The sequence below is a fragment of the Acipenser ruthenus genome, chromosome 2, assembly GCF_902713425.1.
Source record: "Acipenser ruthenus chromosome 2, fAciRut3.2 maternal haplotype, whole genome shotgun sequence".
In the NCBI taxonomy this organism is placed as follows: domain Eukaryota; kingdom Metazoa; phylum Chordata; class Actinopteri; order Acipenseriformes; family Acipenseridae; genus Acipenser; species Acipenser ruthenus.
The window spans coordinates 38113757-38139567 of record NC_081190.1 but is presented as its reverse complement, the minus strand read 5'-3'; the positions used below and the strand labels follow the sequence as shown (position 1 = coordinate 38139567).

Sequence of the window (25811 nt, the reverse complement as noted above, 5' to 3'; positions counted from 1 at the left end):
AGCCATATGTTATTCTTAATGACTTTACCACTATGTATATCCAAGATGTAGAGAATTATTGCAGTGTAATTAGTTGACATGGCTGTTTGTTATTAATATAATTATGTAATTCCCATGGCCACCCTGCCATGAGACTTGAATATGAATGAGCAAGTTGAGATACCATTGTGCCATTGTTTCTTCTAATGGAATTTCTACAGATTAAAGCTGTTCTGATATTTTACTTAGTGACTAAATGGTTAGGTGGTGATACTAAAAGGGGTATGGGAATTCTTGTTGTGGCTATTTTTAGCATGGTGAACTGACGAATCCCAGTTCAGCTTAGACTTGCCAGATGTGTTCTGAGCGATTCTTTTCACTGAAGAGATTCCTTTGTGTTTACGTAGGTAGGGTGATAGTAGAGGTTCATTCCGCGGGCAGGCATTGTCAAAGCCAATGAGTTTTTATGCTGAGAGAATCAGACATACAGGTCTAAATTATTTAATAAAAAAATAGAAAAATGTCAAGCACTCACCAAACAGTAACAATCTAGATCATTCATCGCTTTATTTACATTAGAATCACCTGTCCCATACGTAAATAAGCGGCTAGAACTGATAGGAGATATTGATGGTGAAAACGTCTTGAAAACGGTGTTGTGTCGGAGTATAGAAATAATAGTAATTTTGTATTACTATTATTTGAATGTATGATTTGGTGTATTAAAAACACTGTTTACTGTTATTATTGTTTTACAGCCTGGGTGGGGTTAAAATGACCCATCCAGATAAAATCGTGAGAATGCGTGGTCAACAGCGAGTGCTTATTGACAAACTGGCTGTTGACCACGTGTATTAGAAACCCCTTGCCGAATGTGGTTGAGGGATAAACTAGATAATTGATAACCAGTTAATCCCCCCGCCACAATATAAAAACAAGCAGCTTTGGCTGAACAGAGTTGGTATGTTCAGAGGCGGAACGAGAGATGTGAGTCAGGAGAAACAAAACTTAAAAGACTCAGTTGCTACCCGTGCTGGTTTTACACTTGTTTGATACAAATGATACTTGTTTTTTCCATGCCTGTTTTGGCCGCTGTGCCATTTGTTTTGTACCAGTGTTTTGTTCAAACCATTTATTAAGGCAGCAGTGTGGCGTAGTGGTTAGGGCTCTGGACTATTGACCGGAGGGTTGTGGGTTCAATCCCTGGTATGGGACACTGCTGCTGTACCCTTGAGCAAGGTACTTTACCTAAATTGCTCCAGTAAAAACCCAACTGTATAAATGGGTAATTGTATGTAAAAATAATGTGATATCTTGTAACAATTGTAAGTCGCCCTGGATAAGGGCGTCTGCTAAGAAATAAATATATATATATAAATATATTTGTTATTAAACATGCACATCAGTGCTACCATGCCCTGGAGTACTGTCATGTCCATTCTCCTTCCTGGTCTGATGTCACCCGCAAGCCAGCGTTGCCACAGGTTAACAACATTAACAACTATAATCACTTTAGGTGCTAATCAAAAATTGTTGTTAAAGAAATCAATTTACTCTTAGACCTTAAAGGAAAAAAAACTGGTGACAGTCAAGGGGTTAAATTATGTATAGAAAAAGAAGAAAGCAATTAAGTCCAGGATGATTGGTTACTGTGATATTGGGGTGGGGGGTGGGGGGGGGGGGGTACTTTATAAATGTTGGCTCCATTCCTCAATACTTTTAATGGGGAAATCCTTCAGTTCCTGCACAGTGCAGAACCAGTATTATGGCTGCATTTCTTTGAAATGTTTCCTGCACTGTTTTGCTCATGCAGATTTTCTTTCTTTGTGTCTTTTTGCCCTCTGGTGCACTCAGTAAACAAGCATTTTATTTTTATTTTGAATCTTAGTATGGCAAATACATTTCTTCCTGTGTGATTGTGAAAGAAAGATAATGATTCTTGGTGGTAAATCTCCCTCTCGACCTGTGAGGGCACAAAGTAATGGGAACAGAGTACTCTGGACTACGTGGCCTGACACTTCGTTCCGAGGGGTAAAAGGAAGTCGGTCATGTAGAAAAGAGACGGAGCTTCGGTACATTAACTCATTGACCCGGAGGGGAAATGATGTGGCAGCTGCAGATCATAAAAAGCAGCTGCAATCGTTTACCAAGAGGTCATGAGTGATGGTATAAATAGGGGTCGAAGCAATGTTATCTGTCCCTTCATTTTAGTTATTTAATAAGTGACCCGGAAGGACCTGTGTTTGGTGAAATAATCGTGAGTGTTTGTTTTGTTCTGTCTATTTGTTTGTTTGTATTCACTAAACAGCTAACACGTTCTGGAGCTGTCGCCAGAAGCCAGCAAAAACCCAGAACAGCACTGCACTCGTATCACTGTACTTGTGTCTTGCTCTTAATTGTACTGTACTCTGTGATTCTTGAAATGTATTTTTGTTTACGACTGTAAGTCGCCCTGGATAAGGGCGTCTGCTAAGAAATAAATAATAATCACTAACTGTATTTGCACCACTAGCACTAATTCACGCACTAACGGACTTGTGTATGTGTTTTGTGTGGGTGTATAATAAAAACAGGACTATTATTTGCGGGGCAAACCCGGGGATTATAAATTAAGTAATACACACTGCTGTATTACTTACCTTCATTATTGTTTACTGTTTGTTTCGCCATCAGGCACTGGACAAAAACAAATAAAACAAACATTTTCACCTGGATTACAATTGTCTGTCTGTTTTTTAATCACTTACATCTGTACACTATTAACGACTTTGCCACAGTGATCTAGTGGGCCTTTGATTTTACTTTATCTTCACTCAGCGGTACTGTGACACCAAGTTAAGGATACAGTACTCATCCATAAAGGCTTTTTTTTAATTCACTATATATTGAACCTGAACTAAATCTATTGTTAATTTTGTCTGTTACACCAGACTTGTCAACTTCACTGCAAATAACAATATTTTACTGCATTGATTTAAAAAAAAAAAATAGACAAAGGACACAGGTGAAACTAACTAGTGAAACAAATTAAAAACTGCAGAAGTGTTCAACACCGATAACCCAATGGTGAATTGCAGTAGCAGGTTATTTGAAAACCCTGATGGTCCACTAGCATGTCCAGTTGTTGTTTGTGGGTGTGGCAGTGAGGCTGCAGTGGTGATGTCAGACCAGGAAAAGAAAACCAAAACTACGGGGCTAAACTGAGCCGCAAGGGTGTCCTGTTCTTTATTTATTAATTAAACAAACAAACAGTGTAAACAAAACACAAAGAAAATGGGCACATTGGCCAAAGTAAAAATAACACAAGCAACAATAATTCTTTCTATAAACCGAGTTCGCTTATTGGTAGCATTTGCTCTCACTCTCGCTCTTACTCCTACACTCTCCTCCACTCTGAGCATGGAGTGGGTATTTTATACTGTGGCTTGAGCCTTAATTACCTATTAAACAATTACCGTATTATTACCTTACAAGCTACTTAGGATGGGGATTCAACCCCATCCATGCCAACCACATTTTACGAGACTTTTTCGCCAATCTCAAACAATAAATAAAAATGACGGACGTCTTTCGTCCGTCTGCACACAAACACATACAATGATAATAATACTACTACTACGACTAATAATAATGCAATACAAATAATATAAATGAACACATACATAGATAAATATCCACAAGGGAAGGGTAGCTCGTCACAGTGGGAAATATGTTTTATATGTGATAATATGTAAGTAAAATTCCAGCAAACTGGTTTGTATCTCAGTTCAACTGAGACCTACCAAAGTGGTCAATACAGTACATCCACCTGGTATCACCCATGGGAAAAATACTTTAGGAAATATGTCCACAGTTTGCACAAAACAAAAGACATACCTTCCAACATTTTTCAAAGAGTAAAAAACAACATTGTTGGGCTTTTTTTTTTTTTCTTTTTTTTTAATATAAATCTCTGGACTATTTTTATGTGAACTGATGGATACACAACATGGAAGTGTATGGTGTGGTTCACATGCAAAAACAAGAATAAGTCTCACCTTTTCTGCCACACTATTTTGGTAGTACCTTTTAGGTAATTTGGATTTACATGTAGTTTTGTTTTTGGGGTAGAAATTCTGCAAATGCAAATGACCTAATTAACCCTTTAACACTGGCTTAACCCTTAGCGGTCCATTTATTCAGCACGTCTCAGGCGCGTCGGGTCCAATTTATTTTCACACGCGCAGTTTATTTTAGACACGCTGTTTAAAAGTATCTTTTCACAGTAAAACAGGTTTAAAAGGCACTGCATATCAACAGGACACTCAGTAATGCATCTCCAGCCCCGCCCCACCCCTTGTTCGCTGTATTTTTCACATACCTCTTCATAGTCGTGCATACTGATAAATCATCTCCTGATCACTCGTTTTATCACCAAACACCTCAGTAATGCAAACCAAGTCATTATTGTATTACTATAACATCTCAAAAAGCTCTGCAAATGTCAGTGATATTCTTTGAGCGCTGGATGCGGAAGCATCTATCTTGTTTGTTTATGTCCGTGTTATCTGTGTATATGTGTATTGCTCAGATCCGCCCCTTTTGTTTTTCGGCTTCTCTCGGCTCCTATCGGTCTCACTCAGCCATTGAATGTTTTTTCTCGGCTTTTTCGAGAGAAAAAAATGACTAGAGACCTGTGTTTTACGTCTTTTTGATGATGTCAGACAGGGTCCGACATAGGACCGGAAAGGGAAAATTGTAATGTCGGACCTGGCCCGATATAGGACCGCAAAGGGTTAAGCCTCTAGCACCCGTAAGAATGTAATTCTCATCTCCCTTCATATGTCAGTTGCCATTGGGACTGTTGACAAGAAAAAAATGGGAGACTGTGGATTTCTACAATGACACAGGGTTGAGGTGCTAAACAGAGGGTGAAAACACACACATACTATTACAATATAAACAAATGTTTTTCAGCCTGTATGGCTGCAGGCTCAGTGAGTGTCTTTTCTCCTCCTCACCTTGGCACTCCCTGTCAACAGAGCGGTGTTCTGACCTGCTTATCCACCAGATGGATAGACTCCAACACTTGGACATTCACTGATCACTCCTGATAATAATCCTTTTGAGTTGCAAGCAGATGAAATACAATCAGTAGTTCTCAGGTCCCATATAGTTGCTCCAGTTGGCCAGCGCAGTGCCTTCTCCCCAAGAGATCCCCTGCTAGTCCACACAGTTCCCTTTTGTACTACTGGCCACACCTTCATCAAGATGTCCTAGCCAACCGCTAATAAGTTGTGCTTGTGACACCCTCTAGCATCTTCACCTGTTGGGAGGCCAGATTTTACTTCTTATATCACCCTTCACCCTGCCACACAAATCTTTATTTTTCACAGCAGTATCAAAAATATATAACGAAACACTGCATTCACATGTGCCAAAATTGTTCAATGAAACATTGCTAAATACTGCAACACCACGCCACAAGACACAAATGTCTACTTTCTAATGTTTTTCTTTAGAAAATGATAGATTGTTTTCTGTTACACAAAAAACAAACAAAAAAAAACCCAGTTATGTCTGATGCCATATGCTGAGAAGATTTGCCTTACAATTTAAGGCTTTTGAAAATAGTATTTTGGAGCAAAGCTATGAAAAGTGGAGCACTGCGAAATTAGCTCATGAGCAAAATAACAAAATGTCCTGTTACACTTTAACAATGTGAAATGTGTAATTAAATTATGCATTGCTTTGTTGCTAAGTGAAAACAAGGACCCACATGTAGAGAGCATTAATGACAGTAACTACACAGACCAGGCACTGTGATATTCACTATTCCACAATTTCAAATGACATGTATTATCTTTATATCGTTGTATGTAGCATTGCCTCATTAGTCTAAATCAAGGCTAGCAGGAGTGAATTATTGAACATGCAGTACAGTACATCTGTATCAGTTAAGTACATGCAATTAGAATTTTAGAAAAAATCTTTTTTTAGCAAAAGTTTTGCTTTTGTGGATGAGGAAAAAAAGTTACAAGAAATAGATGTTTACAATTATTTATTAAAGCAATTTTTTCCACCCTCTTACACTAGGAAAACCTTCTGCATGTACCGGCAAATCACTGACCGGCTCATCACTAAAAATATTAAAAGATAAAAGTTGCTTATTCAGTAGTTAAATCATTCTGCAAGGATATCAGTTTCGGATTTGTGACTAAGGGACATTTTCATAACAGTTAGATTTAGAAAACATTCAATTAAAACTGGCTAATGTCCCAATACTACTCTGATTGGGTACATGCAATTGTCAAAATGCCAAACAGCTCACAAGTCAAAAAAGCTGTCCTTAACATCATCAGGGTTGTATTCTATTGAGTCAGTTTGGCTTTTTATATCATCATCATCAGACTCTCCATCACTCGATTCCCCTTTATCCAGAGGTGGCTTCAGTAGCTCACACTGAAGACCAATTTCTGCTGTATCTGCTTTCAATTTGATCTGAACCCCTTGGGAAAACAAATATGTAATTTAAATATAGATGTACAGCTGTTATCAAAAGTTTACAATATATGTGAACTGTGTATGGTAATAATAATAACAGCAACATCATTCAGACCTTTGCATTCTCAGCATACTATATTGATGACAACTTTACAGAAAACTTACCTCTAGACTTGACATCAGGACCTATATCTGTTCTGTAGTATTCATTAGGCTGTTCCTCAGACTCTTGCAAACTGGGGCAATTGGTTTGTAAAGCCCTATTTCTTGTAACATCTGTAAAAAAATTACTATTAAGGGGGCCCTACCATGGTATTGGACATACCATTTTAAGTCATACATTTAATGGAATCGCTGGTTTAAATGGCCATTAATAAGGAAGAAAGTGTAGGCTATATATGTATCATTCTATTATTCTCATGTTTTGCTATATATATATATATATATATATATATATATATATATATATATATATATATGATTTCTGACATTGACTGAAAAAATAACCATTTTGTGATTTAAACATGACCAAATTTGGAAAGACCAAAATTAAATGTTTTTTCAGTGTTTGAGTAAATTATTTTGCTCAAATTGCGAAGTGTAAAATACAGACTAAGGCTGAGACCAAATCAAAACTTTGACAACCCGCTAATCGCACTTAACAAAACTGTATTTAATAGCGTTTTCTTTTTTTTGTAAGTATAGAAAACGCTATTAAATACAGTTTTGTTAAGTGCGATTAGCGGGTTGTCAAATTTTTGATTTGGTCCAGGCCTAAGAAAAAAGCGAAGCAGAAGACAAAAACATCTGCATCGGTCTTTGTATGAAGTGATCTAAAAAAATTGCGAATTGAAAAACGACAAACAATCAAAGAGAGAATCAGAGAAAACTAGAAATCAGCATCGTTCTTTGTGTAAATCGATTTAAACAAATTGCAAAGTGGAAAATGACACACCAACAAAGAGAGAATCGGAGGAAGTAGAAAATAGAAAGCTGCATCAGTCTCTGTGTGAAGCTATTTACACGTTGCGAAATGAACAGGAAAATAATAAAACATCAATATTTTTCAATCAATATTTATTTTATATAGCATCTTTCATAGTGACCACCATCACAAAACGCTTTACAAGATAGTGAGGAACAATGCATAATACATTAAATACAGTGAAATACAGGGCATAGTATATTGTGTAATGGAAGATGTTTGTGGACTTTTTTAGTCATATCATTACCTTACTTACAACCACATTGTCACACAGTTCTCACTCTCAGACTGTATAATATAGTAATAACAGTGTATATTATAGTAAAACAGTTATACTATTAATATGTCACATACATTTTAAAATGTATGTAATGATATTCCATTAAATGTTCACACTGTTCAATATGCTAATATTATGTTATATAATAGTTATTATATTGCTTAAAAATGTGCAGAGTTAAATACTTCTGGCCCACCTACTCCTAAATTTTTTCCAATCTGGCCCCCTTAAAAAAAACTATTTGAAGAGCCCTGCTCTACATCCTTGAAGCATCACTAACTAATTAAGTAAAAAAGTGACTTAACAGTATCCCTATTATTCGCTTTCCACTCAACTGAAATGACACAGAGCTGAACTTTAGCTGTCAGTGTTGTTTGCTGACATGCATTCTTTTAGCTAGATTAGAACTACAGTTTGACAGAAGGGCAAAGTCTTGGCAGGGAGCCATGCTGAACCCCCTTCCTCTCTGTTTGCTCTGGTGAGACTCAATGACAAACATCATCAGTATGTTTTAATATCCGTTTAACCCTGTAACAATGATGATGTGTATGTGTATTCGTTGCTATGCAGGCAGGAGATTGAGAGAGGTTAGAGTTGACACACTCCACAGACGAGCAGGCAGGTTTTATTTACAAACACAATTCACATATACTTACACACACTATTTACAACCAATACTCCTGCCCTGCCACATACCTCTCTACTTGTGCAAAGCACACATGGCCACCACCGGCCACCTCCCCCCTTCAATGACACCACTGCATGGGTAGGGGGGAACGTTGTTTTTTTTGTGTGGGGTTCTCTTTCCACCCCTGCGCCCCCTTAACCCTTTGAAATTTTCCCTTTCCGGTCCAATGTCGGACCCTGTCCGACATCATCAAAAAGATGTAAAAAACAGGTCTGTAGTCGTTTTTTCTCTGGAAAAAGCCAAGAAAACTATTCAATGGCCGAGTGAGACCGATAGGAGCCGAGAGAAACTAAAAAAAGGGGCGTATCTCATGAATACAGATAGCCCCGACACCACATAGATAACACGGACATAAACAAACAAGATAGCTGCTTCCACATCCAGCGCTCAAAGAATATCACAGACATTTGCAGAGCTTTTTTTAGATGTTATAGTAATAAAATAATGACTTAGATCGTATTATTGAGGAGTTTGGTGATAAAACTAGTGATCAGGAGATGAGTTATCGGTATGCACTACTATGCAGAGGTATGTGAAAAATACAGTGAACAAGGGGTGGTGCGGGGCTGGAGATGCAGTACTGAGTGTCCCGTTGATATGCAGTGCCTTTTAAACCTGTTTTACTGTGAAAAAAATACTTTTAAACAGCGTGTCTAAAATAAACTGCACGTGTGAAAATAAATTGGACCTGACACGCCTAAGACGCGCTGAATAAATGGACCGCTAAGTGTTAAAGGGACCGAGAATCAACAACAGGGGACCCGGAAACCCTCGACTCCTCCACCTTCGAAACCCGCCCAACAGCTCCTCCTCCAGCTGTCAGGACAGCAGCTCCTACTCCTCTGGCTGGCAGGACGGTACTTCCTCCTTCTTTGGCCCTCGGGGTGGCAGCTCCTCCTTCTCTGGGATAGCAGCTCCTCTTCTGGCTCTGTGGGTAGCAGATTCTCCTACGCTGGCTTTCTGGGACACTAGCTCCTCTCCCTGGCTTTCACGCACACCTTTGGTGGCTCACTCTCTGGCTTTCACCCACACCTCCGGTGGCTCACTCTCTGGCTCCCTCAGCAGCGCCTCCGGTGGCTCACTCTCTGGCTCCCTCAGCAGTGCCTCCGGTGGCTCACTCTCTGGCTCCCTCAGCAGTGCCTCCGGTGGCTCACTCTCTGGCTCCCTCAGCAGTGCCTCCACTGGCTCACTCTGGCTCCCTCAGCAGCGACTCCGGTGGCTCACTCTCTGGTTCCCTCAGCAGCGCCTCCGTTGGCTCACTCTCTGGCTCCCTCAGCAACGCCTCCGGTGGCTCACTTTCTGACTCCCTCAGCAGCGCCTCTGGTGGCTCACTCTCTGGCTCCCTCAGCAGCGCCTCCAGTGGCTCACTCTCTGGCTCACGCAGCAGCGCCTCCAGTGGCTCACTCTCTGGCTTTCACCCACACCTCCGGTGGCTCACTCTCTGGCTCCCTCAGCAGCGCCTCCGATGGCTCACTCTCTGGCTCCCTCAGCAGCGCCTCCGGTGGCTCACTCTCTGGCTCCCTCAGCAGTGCCTCCGGTGGCTCACTCTCCGGCTCCCTCAGCAGCACCTCCGGTGGCTCACTCATTGGCTCCCTCAGCAGCGACTCCGGTGGTTCACTCTCTGGCTCCCTCAGCAGCGCCTCTGGTGGCTCACTCTCTGGCTCCCTCAGCAGCGCCTCTGGTGGCTGCTGAGCATCACCTGTGGCTTGGCCTTGTCCCCCCAAAAAATTCCAGGGGGCAGGAGCCTCAGCTCTTTCCCCAGCGGCCCTCCCCCCGGGAATCTCGATCTCCCCTGGATGTTCCGCCTTGACTCTGCGAAACGTAACGAATCCCACTGACACCATTTCTGACAGTGGAGACGTGTGTATATATATATATATATTCGCTGCTATGCAGACATGGGCTCGAGATGGAGGCTGGAGTTGACATGCTTATCAGGCGTGCAGGTTTTATTTACAAACACTATTCACATATATTTACACACACTATTTACAACAAATGCCCATACACACACACACACACACACAACCTCTTCATTCGCAGGGCTCCTGCCCTGCCACAGACCCCTTAAGCTGCTAAACTGTAACAGGAAACCTTGGCACACGCTAAGACAGATTGTTTTTAATTGTTCTTTATACCATGTTCATTTCCATAATATTTAATTTCTTATAGAGGCTTGGATTACCAAGGCAGATAAAAAAAAAAAAAACTGCCACATGTTAGCAGTTTCTGCATTATTAAAAAGGGGGCAAACTAAAATATTTTTTACCAATTATTTTTCAACCCTTTGTTATTAGTGATCTATAAATAAAATAGTTTTGGTAAAGAAGGACTGAAATGCTAAATGTACAACAGTATTATTTTTTCTCATGTTTAAAAGTTAACTACCACATTATCTCTATTTTCTACTGTAAATGACCAATAATGTTCTGGTGCTCATATTCTAGCACTTAAAATGAATCATGTCTCAAGAGAGATGTATCCACTCTTCAGTTATCATTTACTTAAAATCCTCAATAATTACATGTGTATAGCAGACTACTACTTTCAGTTACATCTTTAAAATACTGTAAATGCCTGCTGAATCTATTGAGACTGGTAAATTAGATTGCAAAGACTAGCATGCTTGGTGGGTACACATTCTAATCAGGAAGTTCTTTAAATCAAGTATATTAGAAATAATTTAGAATGGAAGTGTGTACAGTGTTAAAAGCTCTGTCCTATCCCATACATAAAAAACAACAAAGCTACAAGAAAAGGACTGTCTTGTAACTGATAATGATTCTAACTTCAGGTCATTCTTTTTTTATGTGTGTACCACCACTGCACTTTAAAATAATGGCTTCAAATTCATATCAAATATCATATATATCATGTCTCTTAGGGTTGGATGGGTGTAACATAACACATGTTTTGTTGTTATTTTGTAATGACATTTCTAGTCATCATACAATAATAATAATAATAATAATAATAATAATAATAATAATAATAATAATAATTTTATAAAGCGCCTTTCATGACAAGTCATCACAAAGCACTGTAAATAAGAACACAAAATACAAATAAACAGTAAGAAAAATATTAAAACATTACATCTAAAAAAAAAAAAAAAAAGCCTATTTAAACAAATAAGTTTTTAGGCAAGATTTAAAAACACCCAAGGATTCAGAGTCCCTAATTTATTTGGAAAGGGAATTCCACAACCTAGGAGCATAGGAACACAATGTCCGATCACCCACAGTTCAGAGTCTGGTCGTGGGGACACATGAGTCCAACATCAGTGAACCGCAAATTACGGATAGGGGTATAAATAGACAAAAGATCAGTTGTGTAAGGGGGAGACACACCCTTCAAAGCCTTAAAGTCGGTAGGTGGCTGTGGCAATGTGCCCCACCCCTGTGTGCATTTGTGTGGTACATGTTGTATGTTACGTGTTGTGTGTAAATGTTGGTGTATAGTCATTGGTACACGGGATATAAACGGGTCTGTGTTTCACGTGTATTTAAAAATGTAGATTTGTATTTAGGCACGAGGATGGCACAAAACACTACACGTGCATTTAAAGTATGTAATATGTGAGCACAGGGTTGCACGTAATTCATTCACGTGCTGGGATTCAAGTGAATAATTAATTAGTAATTGAATCCCAGCACAACAGTATATATAGATGCACATTTCTTTCACTCGGGGTTGGGTGTTCGTGAGTGGAGAACGGGTGAGAGAGAGGAGAAAGAAAGAAAGAAAGAAAGATCGATCGTAACGTTTGTTTTTGCTTTACTCACCGTGTTTGTTTGTCTCCGTGCACCGTTTGTTAAGTGTTGGTTCGTTTTGTTTATATATTTATTTTGGCGCAAGTGCCGTGTCCTGTTTTGTGTTCTGTTTAAACCTTTTACTTTGTTAATAAACGCTGAGTGCTACCATTTGCACTCAGCTTCTCATCACCACCGTCTGTCTGTGTATTCCTTTCTGGTCTGACGCCACCCACTCCAGCCGTCTTTGTGACAGTGGCCTGCTCGACAAACTCATACGGCTCTGTTTTGTTTTATCACATCGTGTAGCTTACACATTTCTGAGGTATTTTTTTTGTTTGTTTGTTTCTTGGCTCTTATTGTTGGTACAGCATCATCTCTCAATCTGTGAGTGAAACCAAAGGGTCTAGCTATCTCTGACGTGTTGAAGCAGTGGTTCTCAAAGTGTGCTGAACACATTTTGTCCAAGCCCTGGCAACTTTTGGATTCTTTGGCCACTTTTGCAGGTTAAAACCATCTTGGTTTGCTGCATCCACCTAAAACACATCGGCGTGGCATTATGGCAAAAACCGAACTAGAAGTTAAAAGTAAATCATGGATTGTATCGTTGTCTTCAATATGAAAAGTAGTAGAATGTTGGATTCGTTCACGTCATGACATCACGGTAAGAGATCGCGGAAGTAAAAGATGGTTCAAGAAAATCCTGATTTAATCGCTAAATTACCTATTTTTTTAATTGGAAATTGAAAAAAGAAACATCTTATCGTATTTCTATGATATCAAAGGGTAGTTTAGTTTGAACATAAGTATGGATGTTTGGGTTCCCCTTTAACATGAAATAACTTGAGTGAAAGAATGCACCCCAGTAGTTGTCTATTTACAAAAATGTAAATAAAAAACAGACAGACACACGAAAAACACACTTATTAATAATTCACAAAAGCTTATTTTTTGCAATAGTTCTTTTATTCAATGTTTCTATATTTTAAAGGTTCATTGATTAAAAACAAAAAAACAACAAAAAAAGACACTGTTTGTCCGCAGAGCATGTAGTTTTTAAGAAAGAATAAATTAATATTTCCTTCAACTGCACCAATAACCCAACTATAATGTATAATGTATTTACCAAGCCATTTACAATTATAAGTACAAGGACAATTACACCAGCACTTTTAAGAGTATGTTGTTTACAGAAACTCTGTCTTGCTCTCCCAAACACATATACTGTACATATATTGCTTGAAAAAGTGTATTTTCTGTAATTTGTACCTGCATGAATACAAGTTTTAAACCAAAGGTTTATCAGATGTGAGCACTGGCTTTGTTCTTCCTATCTACATTTCAAATAAAATTATACAAATATATGTGCTGGTTTATCGAACCTATTATATTTAAATCTCTATAGTCTTCCTTTGACATTGATTCCCAATTAGTCAGGTTGCTTGTTGTGATCTAAACGACGAAAAAGCATTGCACATACCTGGGAAATATTTACCCACAAGGCAGGTATCAGAAAACAGCATCCTAACACACTGCTACCTAACGATGTACAGTATACTGCTTCTACTGCACCACAGCATAAAGGGATTAAGAGCTTTCTGCTGTAAATGCATTTCCTTTTACTAGCCAGGTTATAGCTAATACTTGTTAACAATATTTCTCCATATTAGCATAATGGAATAACAAACATCAAGACAGAGACCAGGGATCTGTCTTACATCAGACAGTACATTTTTGTAAATGATTTAAATTACCTTTAATGGTTTGCTTTGGCCAGTATAATTCCGCACAACATATTTTACTCAAACTAACAGGTGGCTATTCCAAATTAGAAAGGTACACTACAATCTTTCATCAGCATAATGATCTCGCCACTCTACAGGAGTCTGGACATTTGTTAAGGTGGTCTATTTATCTTCTTGCACATATATCAGAAAAACAGTTAGACAAGAGTGTACTTTGTTTACAAATATACATTGCATTACCATTCATATCCAGCAAATTGCTAACATTCTTGATACATTGGCTAACATCTTTTCTCATAAATATTCAAAGTTCATATTATTATCTTTTTACAACAAAGAATGAAACATGGATATAGTTTAGGAACAAATACTTAAGAATGCCCTTTGTGAAAATAAAAAGATACCGTATCAAATACACACACACAAAAAAAAGCTGACAATGAACAAAATAGAATCTCACAAAACACTGACGTTAAAATGTTAAATATTTTTTTCTTTTTAATATTTTAAACAAATAACAGTTACGGGCTGCTTGTGACATTGCATGCGGTACATAGAGATATTTGTCGTGAGAATGGAGATGAAATTTGATGTTTCCACACTGACATAACTATTTGTTAAAATAATTTTTTTTTTTTTTAAACTATACATTCTAATATGAAAATACATGTGAATAAGAGACATAAACCTTAATGCAAAACAGGCTCTATTTTTTTTTTTACTGAGACTATTTTTAAAAGTCTAGTTCTGTATGATGTTTGTGTACCTCTACATTTGTGTGTGTCCGACTGCTTCTCACAGCTAACAATGTAATAATTGAGTGCTTAATTCGTGAATAATGTCAAATAGTAATAATACAAATACAAAAAAACATGGTATATAAAAACCAGGTTCATCTTGCAAACAGCTTTCTGACAAATTCTATGTACACATTGCAGATACGAGTGTATCTAACTCCAAATTGAACCCTGCAGCCTTTGGACAAAGATGACAGAGGTAAAATATATCCAGGCTTCTTTGAAGGCATCCTGAACTTACGTGAGCTCAATTATATGAATAAACTAAAGTAAGTTCATGTAAAACTTAGTAAAAGAAGCCAGTTTCAATTCAGTAGCCCTGGGGGTAGGATGGCAGCCCATGAGACTACACAAGGCCTTTCTAATGTGTAAGTTTAAGAAGGTCACATTTCTTACAAAATGTGTGTACTTTTGGCATTCTTCACTGGAGTGCTACATTTTGTATATATGCAACATTGCCCAATGTCATCTCATTCACACTTATCCTGATTCAAATCAAAGCTTATGGTGCTGCCTTTGCTATACTTTTTAGGTATGGCTACACTATAATTTAGATGTCATCTAGGCCTGTGTCCTGCTTGTAAATCCTTATTCCATATTACCCAGCATAAAAAATAATAATAATAAATAAAATTTAAAAAGTTCAACCAACAACAACTTGATTCTGGAGTGTAATAAAAAAAAAATGCCTTCTCTATTAAAGGAACATACAGCAACCTGGACAAGGAAATGTGATTTTCTCTTGAATAATTTACTGCATACAGAACTTGTCATAGAATTTAAAACACCAACAATTGCATTAAGGTTTACTTATCCCCGATATGTGTGTTTAATTTTTTTTTAGTGCTTTTTTTATTTTTTATTTTTTACAGATGAGGCCATGTTTCTGATTAAACTAAGACATTGCCATGATTGAGAATGCATTACACAGTATCTGGAACACTAGACCTACCACTGACATTTAGTTCATTTTTATAGCACAGTCTATTGCATAATGGTGATAAGTTTATAAATATTATAAATGTACACTTATAGTTATTAAGCAACATAACTTAATGTCCGTCTTGTTCTGAGATTAGGAATAGAAAAATTGTGTCATCCATCCTACTGTCAGACAAACTGTTCATCCTAATCTAGAAAAAAAGCAGCAAATATAACTTGTATTTCCTCTTGGACCCATAACACTGGCATGGTCTTAATTAACCAATATTCAAGGATTGTACTTTCATAGACGCATTTTAAAGAGTCACTTAATATCTAGCATCACATCTACAGTGCTAGTTTGAACAAATTTAGGTCTCTGAATTGAAAAAAAAATAAGTATTTACCTAAAAGCTGTTTAGGTTGATTATTTTATATGTGCTTTCCAAAACACATTTTATTTCCACAGTGATGGCATGGTTGCTGCACTTGAGGAATTTATTCCTTGTTTATTCTCTGAACAGTGAAGAAAAAATGTCTTACAAAGTCAAGTTTTGGTTGATGTTGGATTCCATTTACAAAACAAAAGACAAACAAAAAATATCAAAGGAAGCCACGTCCCAAAAATTCAGATCTGAAATCATAATAACGGAAGACTAGTGTTAACAGCTTTAAATAACGTCTCTTCCAAATCTTCTAATTGTGTAATATATATATATATATATATATATATATATATATATATATATATATATATATATATATATATATATATATATATATATATTGTACATTCTTTTAAAGTTGAGGGGGAAGGGGTGTTTAAAATATTATACAAGAGTAAACTGTACAGGTGATCTATCAGGTCATTGTTTTAAAGAATCATTGAGAAAACAAAAATAGTCAAATATTTTTTTAAATTTTCTTCAACAGTGTCCTGCCGCCATACATTAAAAAAAAAAACAAAAAAAAAAAAAAAAACTAGGGGATCATAAATTTGAGGCAAAACGAAGCTTGTCTTGTTCAGCCTCTGTACTACTTAAGACTGTGGACTCCCTTCTTGACCCCAACGAATCCCTGTGCTGGGAGGTGGGAGGCCCACGCACTGGAGGCAAAGCCCCCGAGGACATCTGACGGAAGAGGTTAACTCTCTGTGGTACGGTGGCTCTGATGCTGCCCTGAAGGCCTGTCCCCTGGACAGCAGACACCGGAGCAGGGCTGGATGCCAAGGATTCCCCTGGTGACGGGTGTGGCCTGGAGATAAGCGAGGTCTCATGGGGCAGTGATGGCTGGGATGCAGAGAGAGGCCTCACATCTCGACTCAGGCTGCCGGAGTGCAGAGCCTGGGTGCTCTTGTGCATGTCACTTCTCTGAGGTGAAGGTGCTTTCTGCAATTGCTGCTGCTGTTGTTGTTGTTGCTGTTGATGTTGAATGAGTGACAGTTGAGATGCCGTCGGCGAGCTGTACTGGAATGTTCGACCTGCCAGCGGGCTCTGCACCGGGGGGCTGCACACGGCTGTGGTGTAGGAGCAGGGAGATAGGATTGCTGCCTGCTGCTGTTGCAGGGGTGTCTGTGGGCTGGGGGAGGCCGAATTCAGGTTGCCATGAGACATGCTTGGCATGGCATAGACAGGTTGTGATGGCGCCGCCATGACCCTCGTGGACTGTGCGAGGGAGGAGGATGCACTGTAGGTCAGGGCTGAGGACTGCTGGAACTGAGAGTTGCCCAGGGTAGTAGTGTACGGCGGCTGACCCGGGGAGTTAATGATTGAATTTCCAGAGATCGGGGTGGGGTTCATCCCCGTCACTGACTGCTTGCGGTCTACCATCATTACCATCTCCCGATCCTGCCTGATAATCTGCTTCAGGAGCTCGTTCTCCTGAGTGTTGAAGACACCTGCGTTCAGGTCCTTCTGGAACTTCTGCAGCAAAATGGAATTCTTCTTCCCTGTAGGAGAAGAAAAAAGAAAACAGATGGAAGTTTAGTCAAATGCTATCAAATGAAAATCTTTCAAGCTCAGAAAGTAAACTGAACAAAAGGTATATACAGATAATATATTTTGGGACAACAGTAGGTGTTTATAGGTTTTAAATAAATTATTTTTTTTACTGTAAAACAATTACAAAAACTGACAAAATAAACAAACAACCAAAAATAGCCTCCTATCTCACTGTTGTGCTTTGCTATGTACTGATGTAGTACACAGGGTGCTGTTTATAATATCACATATTTCCAATCAGATCTTCCCAAATCAGTTGACTGCATATTTAGCAATTCTGGACACCACCTATCATTTGAAATGAAAGATACACTGTATCATACTAAAACTGTAAGGCATAGAATGTTGGTTAAAGGCATAACCAGATTAACAAAGTCATCATCAAGTGTCTATAGATACACAGGATTTGTGTGGTCTTCTCTTGGTTTAGCTAGACATGTCTCTTCTAAAATGTATTATATGGCTCTTAACATAAGTGCTTTCTCTATTGAGTCAAACCCCTACTGTATATAATACCTAAGAAAAATCTACAGACAAATTAAATTAATATTAATTTTCGCTGAAATTGAGTAACAGTACCACTTTTGCAAACTGATGTTTCACTGACAATATGACTTGACTGGACAGAGTGGAAATAATTGTAAGTTAGATGATTTTGCAGAATGTCATCCCAGCTGCTTTTATCTTGCCTGTTATGAGTTTCGGGCCATGCTGACACTTATGCAATACTCATATGGTATTAATTCAGAAAGCCCCAGTATAACCATTGGATGTACATCTGAAGCACCACCAAACAAAAGCAACTTTAATCAATGTTATAACAGAAGAAGCATAAGTTATCGCATGGGTGGGGGGACATACAGTACCATGGATGAAGGCATTCACGTGACTTTTTTTGTTTTTATGCAGAATTTATACGTTTTGAAGGATTAATTAAATAATTAATTAGTAACTCATTCAAATAAGGGAAGGTGCTCAAACAACGGGTAATTTCAAACTGAATTCTTAGAGAGAGAAAATTCAGTGGAGGTTTTATGTTATCTCAGTAGGCAATGTTTCGCTAAAATGCATCAGAGAACATTAAATTAATTTAAGATATATAGAAATACTGTCCATTGACCAATTTAAAGTATGTATGTGTCAATGTGAATAATATAAAGTACATGTTGGATTTATTTAACAACCACTTACAAATTATTAAGCAGTATTAACACATGTAAGCCTAAAGATATATATAAGGCAGGATTGGTCTGATCTAATTACATAAGGAATTGTGTGAAAACTTAGGATAAGTCCAGAGTTTTAACACACAATTGGATTTGCAATGGATGTACATAACTGCACTCAATTCCCTCAGCATGGAAAGGCGTTAGCAAAAATTGGCTAAATTATCTTTTAGCTTAGCACCTTCCCAATATGTAATTACAGGTCTCTGGTAAGCAACGTCACCTGCCAGGGATAATCTGCTGAAATTCTGTCCACAAATGTCTCTTCTGACCTTTGATACCTGGTTGTATCTGCCTGCCCAATCAGTATTAGACCACAAAATGGATACTAAAATACTGGAAAGTAGAATTATATAAACATACATGAATGTGTCCTCTGCAGTAGGAAATGGTTAATGTGGAATAAAGCTTTCAATAAAGCTTGTAACGGCCTACCGAGCAGACATCCATTCTCTACTTAGAAATTGCGAGTTAATGTATCCCTACTACCAGATTTATTTGGTTTAAACTCCATCTACTGGTGGCAAGTTACGACATTAAGAGAAGTCTTGCAAAAGGTGTTCAATGATGCAATGACTGATAAACACTCCCTCCTCGCCCCTCTCAGCATGGAAATGTGTAGGCGCCTTGCTCTAATCACTGAGCAGGCAAGGGAGATGACTATTTTAAAAAGCCTGCAGCCGTCCTAGATTATGTAATCCATCAGGAGATGGCGCAGAGCATGGAACATTTCAAAGATGATATTGGAAAAACTCCCTAGTGGTCATTCAGATACTACATGCAATAACTATGACTGTCACGGTCTAGAGGGCGTTCCTCTACTTACAGCTGACTAAACTGAAACAGTACTTCAATCAAAAGTCCAGTGAATGCAATTCTTAATGAGTCATTGAGTCTCACCTTTTTTTCCTGCTGCCTGCATTTGTTGATTTTCAGACATTTGCTATAAAATGGACATTTATAGATTTTTGTTGTTGTCTGTTTAAAGATATTCTCTGTCAGGACTGTACATTTTATGCAATAACTTGAAATAAAAATAATAGGTCAGCTTGTGTCTAGTTTTGCTGGAGGTGGATTTCACAGCATGCTTTTTCTTCTCTTAGTTTTCTTCCACATTGTCACATGACTTTATTATAAAATGTGTGGTATCATTTTTGTCTTATCATAGCAAGTATTAATTATTATTATTATTATTATTATTATTATTATTATTATTATTATTATTATTATTATTATGATGAATTAAATCAAGTTACATTTATTAATCTGTTGGTGACTGAGATTCTGTTAGAGTCCATATTTGCTGGACGTGGTACAGAGGCACAAGGCAGTGAGGCTTATGACAATCAAAGCTACCGATCGTAGTTTTTAAATCATCATATTTCAGCATCTAAAATGTAAGAACTGGACAACTCTGCTTCCAGAATCACTCTGTATTGCTACATCCTTAATAAAAATATATAAACTTTTCCTCTAATTATTCATCTGTACGTCTCCATTTATTTATTTTTTTTCAAATGGCTTCCTAATGTGATCTAAAACAGCTGCTGGGAAATCAATGGGGCATTTTGCTTTGCAAAATTAATGCCTTGCAGTTCACATTTTACAGCATGTTTTATGTTCCCTTTCTCTTCTACACCGTTACATAATTTATTCATGAATGTTTTTTTTCTTCTTTATACAAAATACATTGACTTCAGTCCTAATAAGCAGCTTCTTCAATTAACTCATGAGTCAAAGCTTTGTTAACAATTCCCAAAGATGAAAACCATGCTATAAGAAATACAGTACAGCACATATTTGCAAGGTACTGTACATCATCATGATGAAACAATCTTAGAGCAGCCAATCTATCGTATTCCTCATATACAACATTTAACATTGGTTCAACACTAGAGGTTATCCAGCTGAAGCTTTGAAGTCTTCCAGCCTGTCTGTGCACAGGAAATAAGACATTTGTATACTATAAGAGACAAGGTGAACTGCAGTTGATGTGCTCAGTTTGTGCTTTAACTGTGCATTGAATATATAAAATGGACAACCTTCAACCTGTTTCAGGACAAAAACAAGTTAAAGAGGATGCAATATCTATTTTTAAGAGAAAATATAATTGTTTAATATCTGTAGCTCTCTTTCTAAGAACATTTTACAATCTCAAGGTTAATGTTAAACCAAGGTTCCATCTGCTCTGTGGCCCTTAAAGGTACCATGGATTTGAGGCAAAATGGGATGGTTAATCCAAGTGTCCAGTACAGGACATTGTTAAATTAACCCATGTCCTGGCTAATTTCAATTCAAGACCCTTGTTTTTGTCTAGCACTCTCTTCACCACAAGGCTCCCTCCTACCTCCAAACCCTTGTGTCTCCCTACACCCCCCTCTCATCCTCTCCGCTCCTCTACTGGCCTTCCCTCCACTCTCCATCCTCCCCTGCCTGCTCCTTCTTTTCCCTTGCCCCTCTGTGGTGGAACCACAGGAGTGTTCCGTCTCTCACTGCCTTCCGCTGCCTTCTCAAGACCCATCTGTTTAGACTGCACTTGTAGATCTCTTCATCTACCCCTCCTGCTATGCACTGGATTTGCCTGACCTAAGCACCATGTTACTGGATGCTCAGTTAATGCACAATCCTTGCACTATTGCACTATTATTATATCATTGTAGATACAAATCATTTGAATCCTAACTTGTTACTTTTTATCTCATAATGTAGTCTAGTAGCATTTGCACTTACTGTAAACTATACTGTATAAAATTGTTTTTGCCCTGTAATATCTGTAAGTCGCCTTGGATAAAGGCATCTGCCAAATAAACTAATAATAATCATTTTGATTAAAATTCTTCCATTCCCCAACCCTAATAAATGGAAGGGGATGGGACAACCTTGGAAATTAGATGTTGCAAATCATTCGATCTATACTGCATAAATCTCTTTAATAAATACATTTCGGGGACTGTTTAAGAGTTATGGTCTCCATTTTTAGAAACACATGGTTTGATAGATTCTTCTTACAGAGCCCCAGTGGCCTGGAACCCTTTGCCCTTTGAATTCCACCAGTTTAGTTGAATTAATAATGCAAATTAAAGTATATGTTCTTTGCAATGTAATAAGATGTTTACCTGCTGCCTATTGTCCTCCCAGGACACTCTTGAACACGAGATGTGCTCATCTCAAGAGGCATTCCTGGTTAAATAATTTTTAAATAGAAATAAATGCATTTTGCAACATGTTATTTGATCATTGCATTGTATTTTCTTTACACATGTCCCAGATAAGCCAAACGCAGTCAATATACAGTACATCTGGCATTGACCATGAAATGGATTTTTATCCTGAATTAGCCAATTTTTACATTTTGTATTCATTTTTCCAAAATGTTTTGCTAATCAAGTCCACTTGTTTTAAGTGTCATTTGCATATAATAAACATTTGTAATTATATTTTGTTTATACTGTAGATAAAGAAAATAAATATCCAGATAATACATATTCAATTATATAGTCATTTACTAAAAAGGGCAAATGTAATGAATTGAAATGTATGACAAAGGGCATATGCTTTGAGCTACATTTACCAGCATTACTGCAAATTGGGAACAGCTACGATTACTGGTATTTATTGTCATTGATATCTTGAAAATAATGTGCTCAGTGTTAGTTGTGCAAGGATGAACCAGTTCCCTGCCACTCAATGTATATTATATATATATATATTAGGACTGTCAAGTGGTTAAAAAAAAGAATTATTATTATTATTATTATTAGCCCTGCATAAATACCCTGTTTTCCTATTTCTGGATTCTGGATCCTATTTGTTGGTCCCTCTTCATAGTTTTATATTTATTTACAATCCAGCATGTGTTGTTAAATTGTCTGAACCAACTGCTAAATCACAATGGAGTCAGTTTATTACTCACCTTACTGCATTTATTTCTTATTTATTTCTTAGCAGTTAAAATTAAACTGTACCTTAGCAGTTTCCTTTACAGTTTCCTTTACTGAAACTGATATTTTTCATTGCCGTTTAACCCTTTGACGCCTAAGCAGAAAGAATGAATATATGGGCATGAATATGACCACTTTGGGGTAGATGTACTAAAGTGTTGCGCCTGTCACAATAGTCACAAACCTGTTGCAAACGAGTCGGAAGTCTAGGGTGAAATGTACTAAACAAGCACAATGCTGTTAGCGACCTTTTAGGGAATGTTTTGCAGCAGCAGTTTTTCTTTGTGGTTCAAGCCTAGATGAATATGTAATTATGGGCATTCCTGCATAAATTTGCAAAAAGAGGGCAGAGATAAATTAGGGTGCAAATTAGGGTTCTAATTGCGTCAATTTGTTCAGAAATTTGAAACAGTCGCAATTGTTACTGACATTTCCCAGTCCGCTTTTTCTCGTGCGTTCCCAGTTGTGCTCAATGCTTTTTTGAGGCGAACACCCAAATACCTAATTTTCATGAAAGGCAGGGTGCACTTTGAAAACAAATTTCTGTGACACTTCGGGTTTCTCCAATGTGTTGGGAGCAATACACTGCACACATGTGCCACTAACCCCTCCAGCTCATTCTGAGCATCTGTATAGATCTGATCTATTTTGTGTCAATTGTCTAGGCTACTAAGTAGGCCAAGTTAAATAATAATAATAATAATAATAATAATAATAATAATAATAATAATAATAATAATAATAATAAAATCATTTCGTTTCAATTTAAAATAATCTTTTATTTGCATTGTACACCAATGTGTACAATGCAGCAGCATGGTTTATTTTTTGTTACAGGTAAAGTTAAAGTTAAACGAAAGTGCGCTAGGTATTCATTTCATTTTACTACTTTACTACATCCTGTATAGGCCTACTGTACAGATTTACATTTTTACATAATGTATTGTGTAGCCTACCCAAAACACATTAGTGTTATTTCAGCGCAATGATATAGACAATTAGCATTGAGCACTATAAATGTATCTGTGTGCGATTTTATTGTATTGTTTTTAAACCCAACACCTCCTTATGTCAGACAAACATGTCCGGTTTAGCGAGGGGCTACTGTATGATTTTGAAAAGTTTTTTGGGGGTGAAGGTGTATATATATATATATATATATATATATATATATATATAATTAAAATAGGTAAAATGAAGTCAAAACAGAATGCATTGTACAGGTGACGTTTACATTTAACAAAAACAATGTTATTTTGATTCTTGCACCTGTGCATGTATCAACGTTATCCTTCGGGCACCCTCTGCTGCAGCAAACCACAACTCAACTCCCGCTATTTATTTGAACAATGTTGCATGACTCTCGTAATGTATAATGCCAGAGATCTCTCTAAGAAGACGCAACAAATATTTAAATTAGTATATTGCGGCTCTCTTCATTAACATATTTTCTCTTAGTACATATGATGAAATGTTTACTTTGCTAAATGTCGCAACGAAAATGCAAATTGTGGTATGTTAGTACTGCGACTGGCCCATCTTAGTACACCTACCCCTTTTTATTTTAGCGCTTGTAGTTTGGCAGAGCAATACATCCACAGAAAGGCCTTATGTAGATGTTTCCAATTATATAATGTATTTTGTTTTGAAATGTATTACATTTTTTTATACAAGCCACGCACACCAAAAAATTCATTAAAAAATGTATAATACATAATATTTTTAAAAATTGCCAACTTTGACCCCTTTCTTCGTTAGATATAGAAAAATATTAGGATGTTACAGTCGCAAAATTTTATGAGGATTTCAAATGAAAAATCTGATTTTAAATATCTTCTACCGTTGAGGTGCTACAAGATTTTGTCTGACCAAGGTCTGTAGGCAAAATGCCAGAAAACTGACCTATTTTCAGCACTGTCAGCTATTTTAGTCTAGACTGAACAAAATATCACAAAGTACATTGCCAAATCGTATTGAAAACACTTTTTAACCTTAAAATATATGAATAAATACAAGTAAAGATACAGTTGTTTTTATTTTTCAATAATTTTGCATTATGATGAGAAAAAATATTTATATTCAAACATTATAGAATTCAATATAACCACGAACAGCAAAAAAAAAAATCTATAGAAATACAAACTATAACAAAAAAAGGAAAGTAAACTAATTGGGCTACTGCAATAAATGTAAATAAATAAATGCATTTCATTTTTGGCACATACAGATAATGTACTGTATATTTTCTGACTTTCAATCATTTTTCATTATGAAGAGAAAATCATATTTATAAACAAAAGGTATAGAATTCAATATAACCACGAATAGCAAATCAACAATAACAACACCAAAAAAAAAGTCTATTGAAAAAAAACCGTGGTGATCATAAAGCAGTAATCGTAAAGATAATGGGGGTGTAGCAATAAATGTGACCACCACTGTAAGCAAGCAAACAAACAAACAAATAAATAAATAAATAGATAAAGTGATGTAGTGGGGTGTATGTTCTATCAAGTACAAGCCTCTCGATTTTGTCCTCTTCCAAAATACGCGCTAGCAGACATGTTTCCTGTGTATGGGTCTTTGAAGTGTATCATCAAAACTGGCATGTAGGGATATATTTTTTGTTCTAGTGACTTGCCTTATTCAATGACAAGCCTAGAAAGACTGATTTGATTGACCCAAGGCTTATTATTGCCGTGAGACATCCCGGAAGAGAGATAGCGTCATCAGTGTTTAGGCACTGAAATTAGAGCGGTCTGGCGTGTAGGGGTTAAAACAAATAAAAATGATATCTTATTAACTTAGTGATGGTTATATCCTCCATAATTGTAAATAATATAGTTTAAAATAAATGTAGTTATTGAAATAAAATTAAAAGTAGATAGCTAAGCACTGTTCATTGTGAAAAGAACATCAAACACTTTTTTGTCATCATATCCAAAAAGTGCAAATTAAAAAGGAAAATGTAAGGCTTTACAAAGCTACAATGTTATCTGGTCTGCAGTTGGTCG

The 25811-nt window shown here is 37.2% G+C and overlaps 1 protein-coding gene across 1 annotated transcript in view; it reads right to left on the bottom strand.

Annotated features, from left to right (window-relative positions):
- Positions 1 to 16399: 16399 nt before the first annotated feature.
- The window catches only part of LOC117408873 (potassium/sodium hyperpolarization-activated cyclic nucleotide-gated channel 1-like), an 85255-nt gene continuing 75843 nt past the window's right edge, over positions 16400 to 25811 (bottom strand). The window contains exon 8 of the mRNA XM_034014251.3: positions 16400 to 17578. Coding sequence (XP_033870142.1) covers positions 16620 to 17578 — 959 coding nt within the window. The 3' untranslated portion in view covers positions 16400 to 16619. The remainder of the gene's footprint in view (positions 17579 to 25811) is intronic.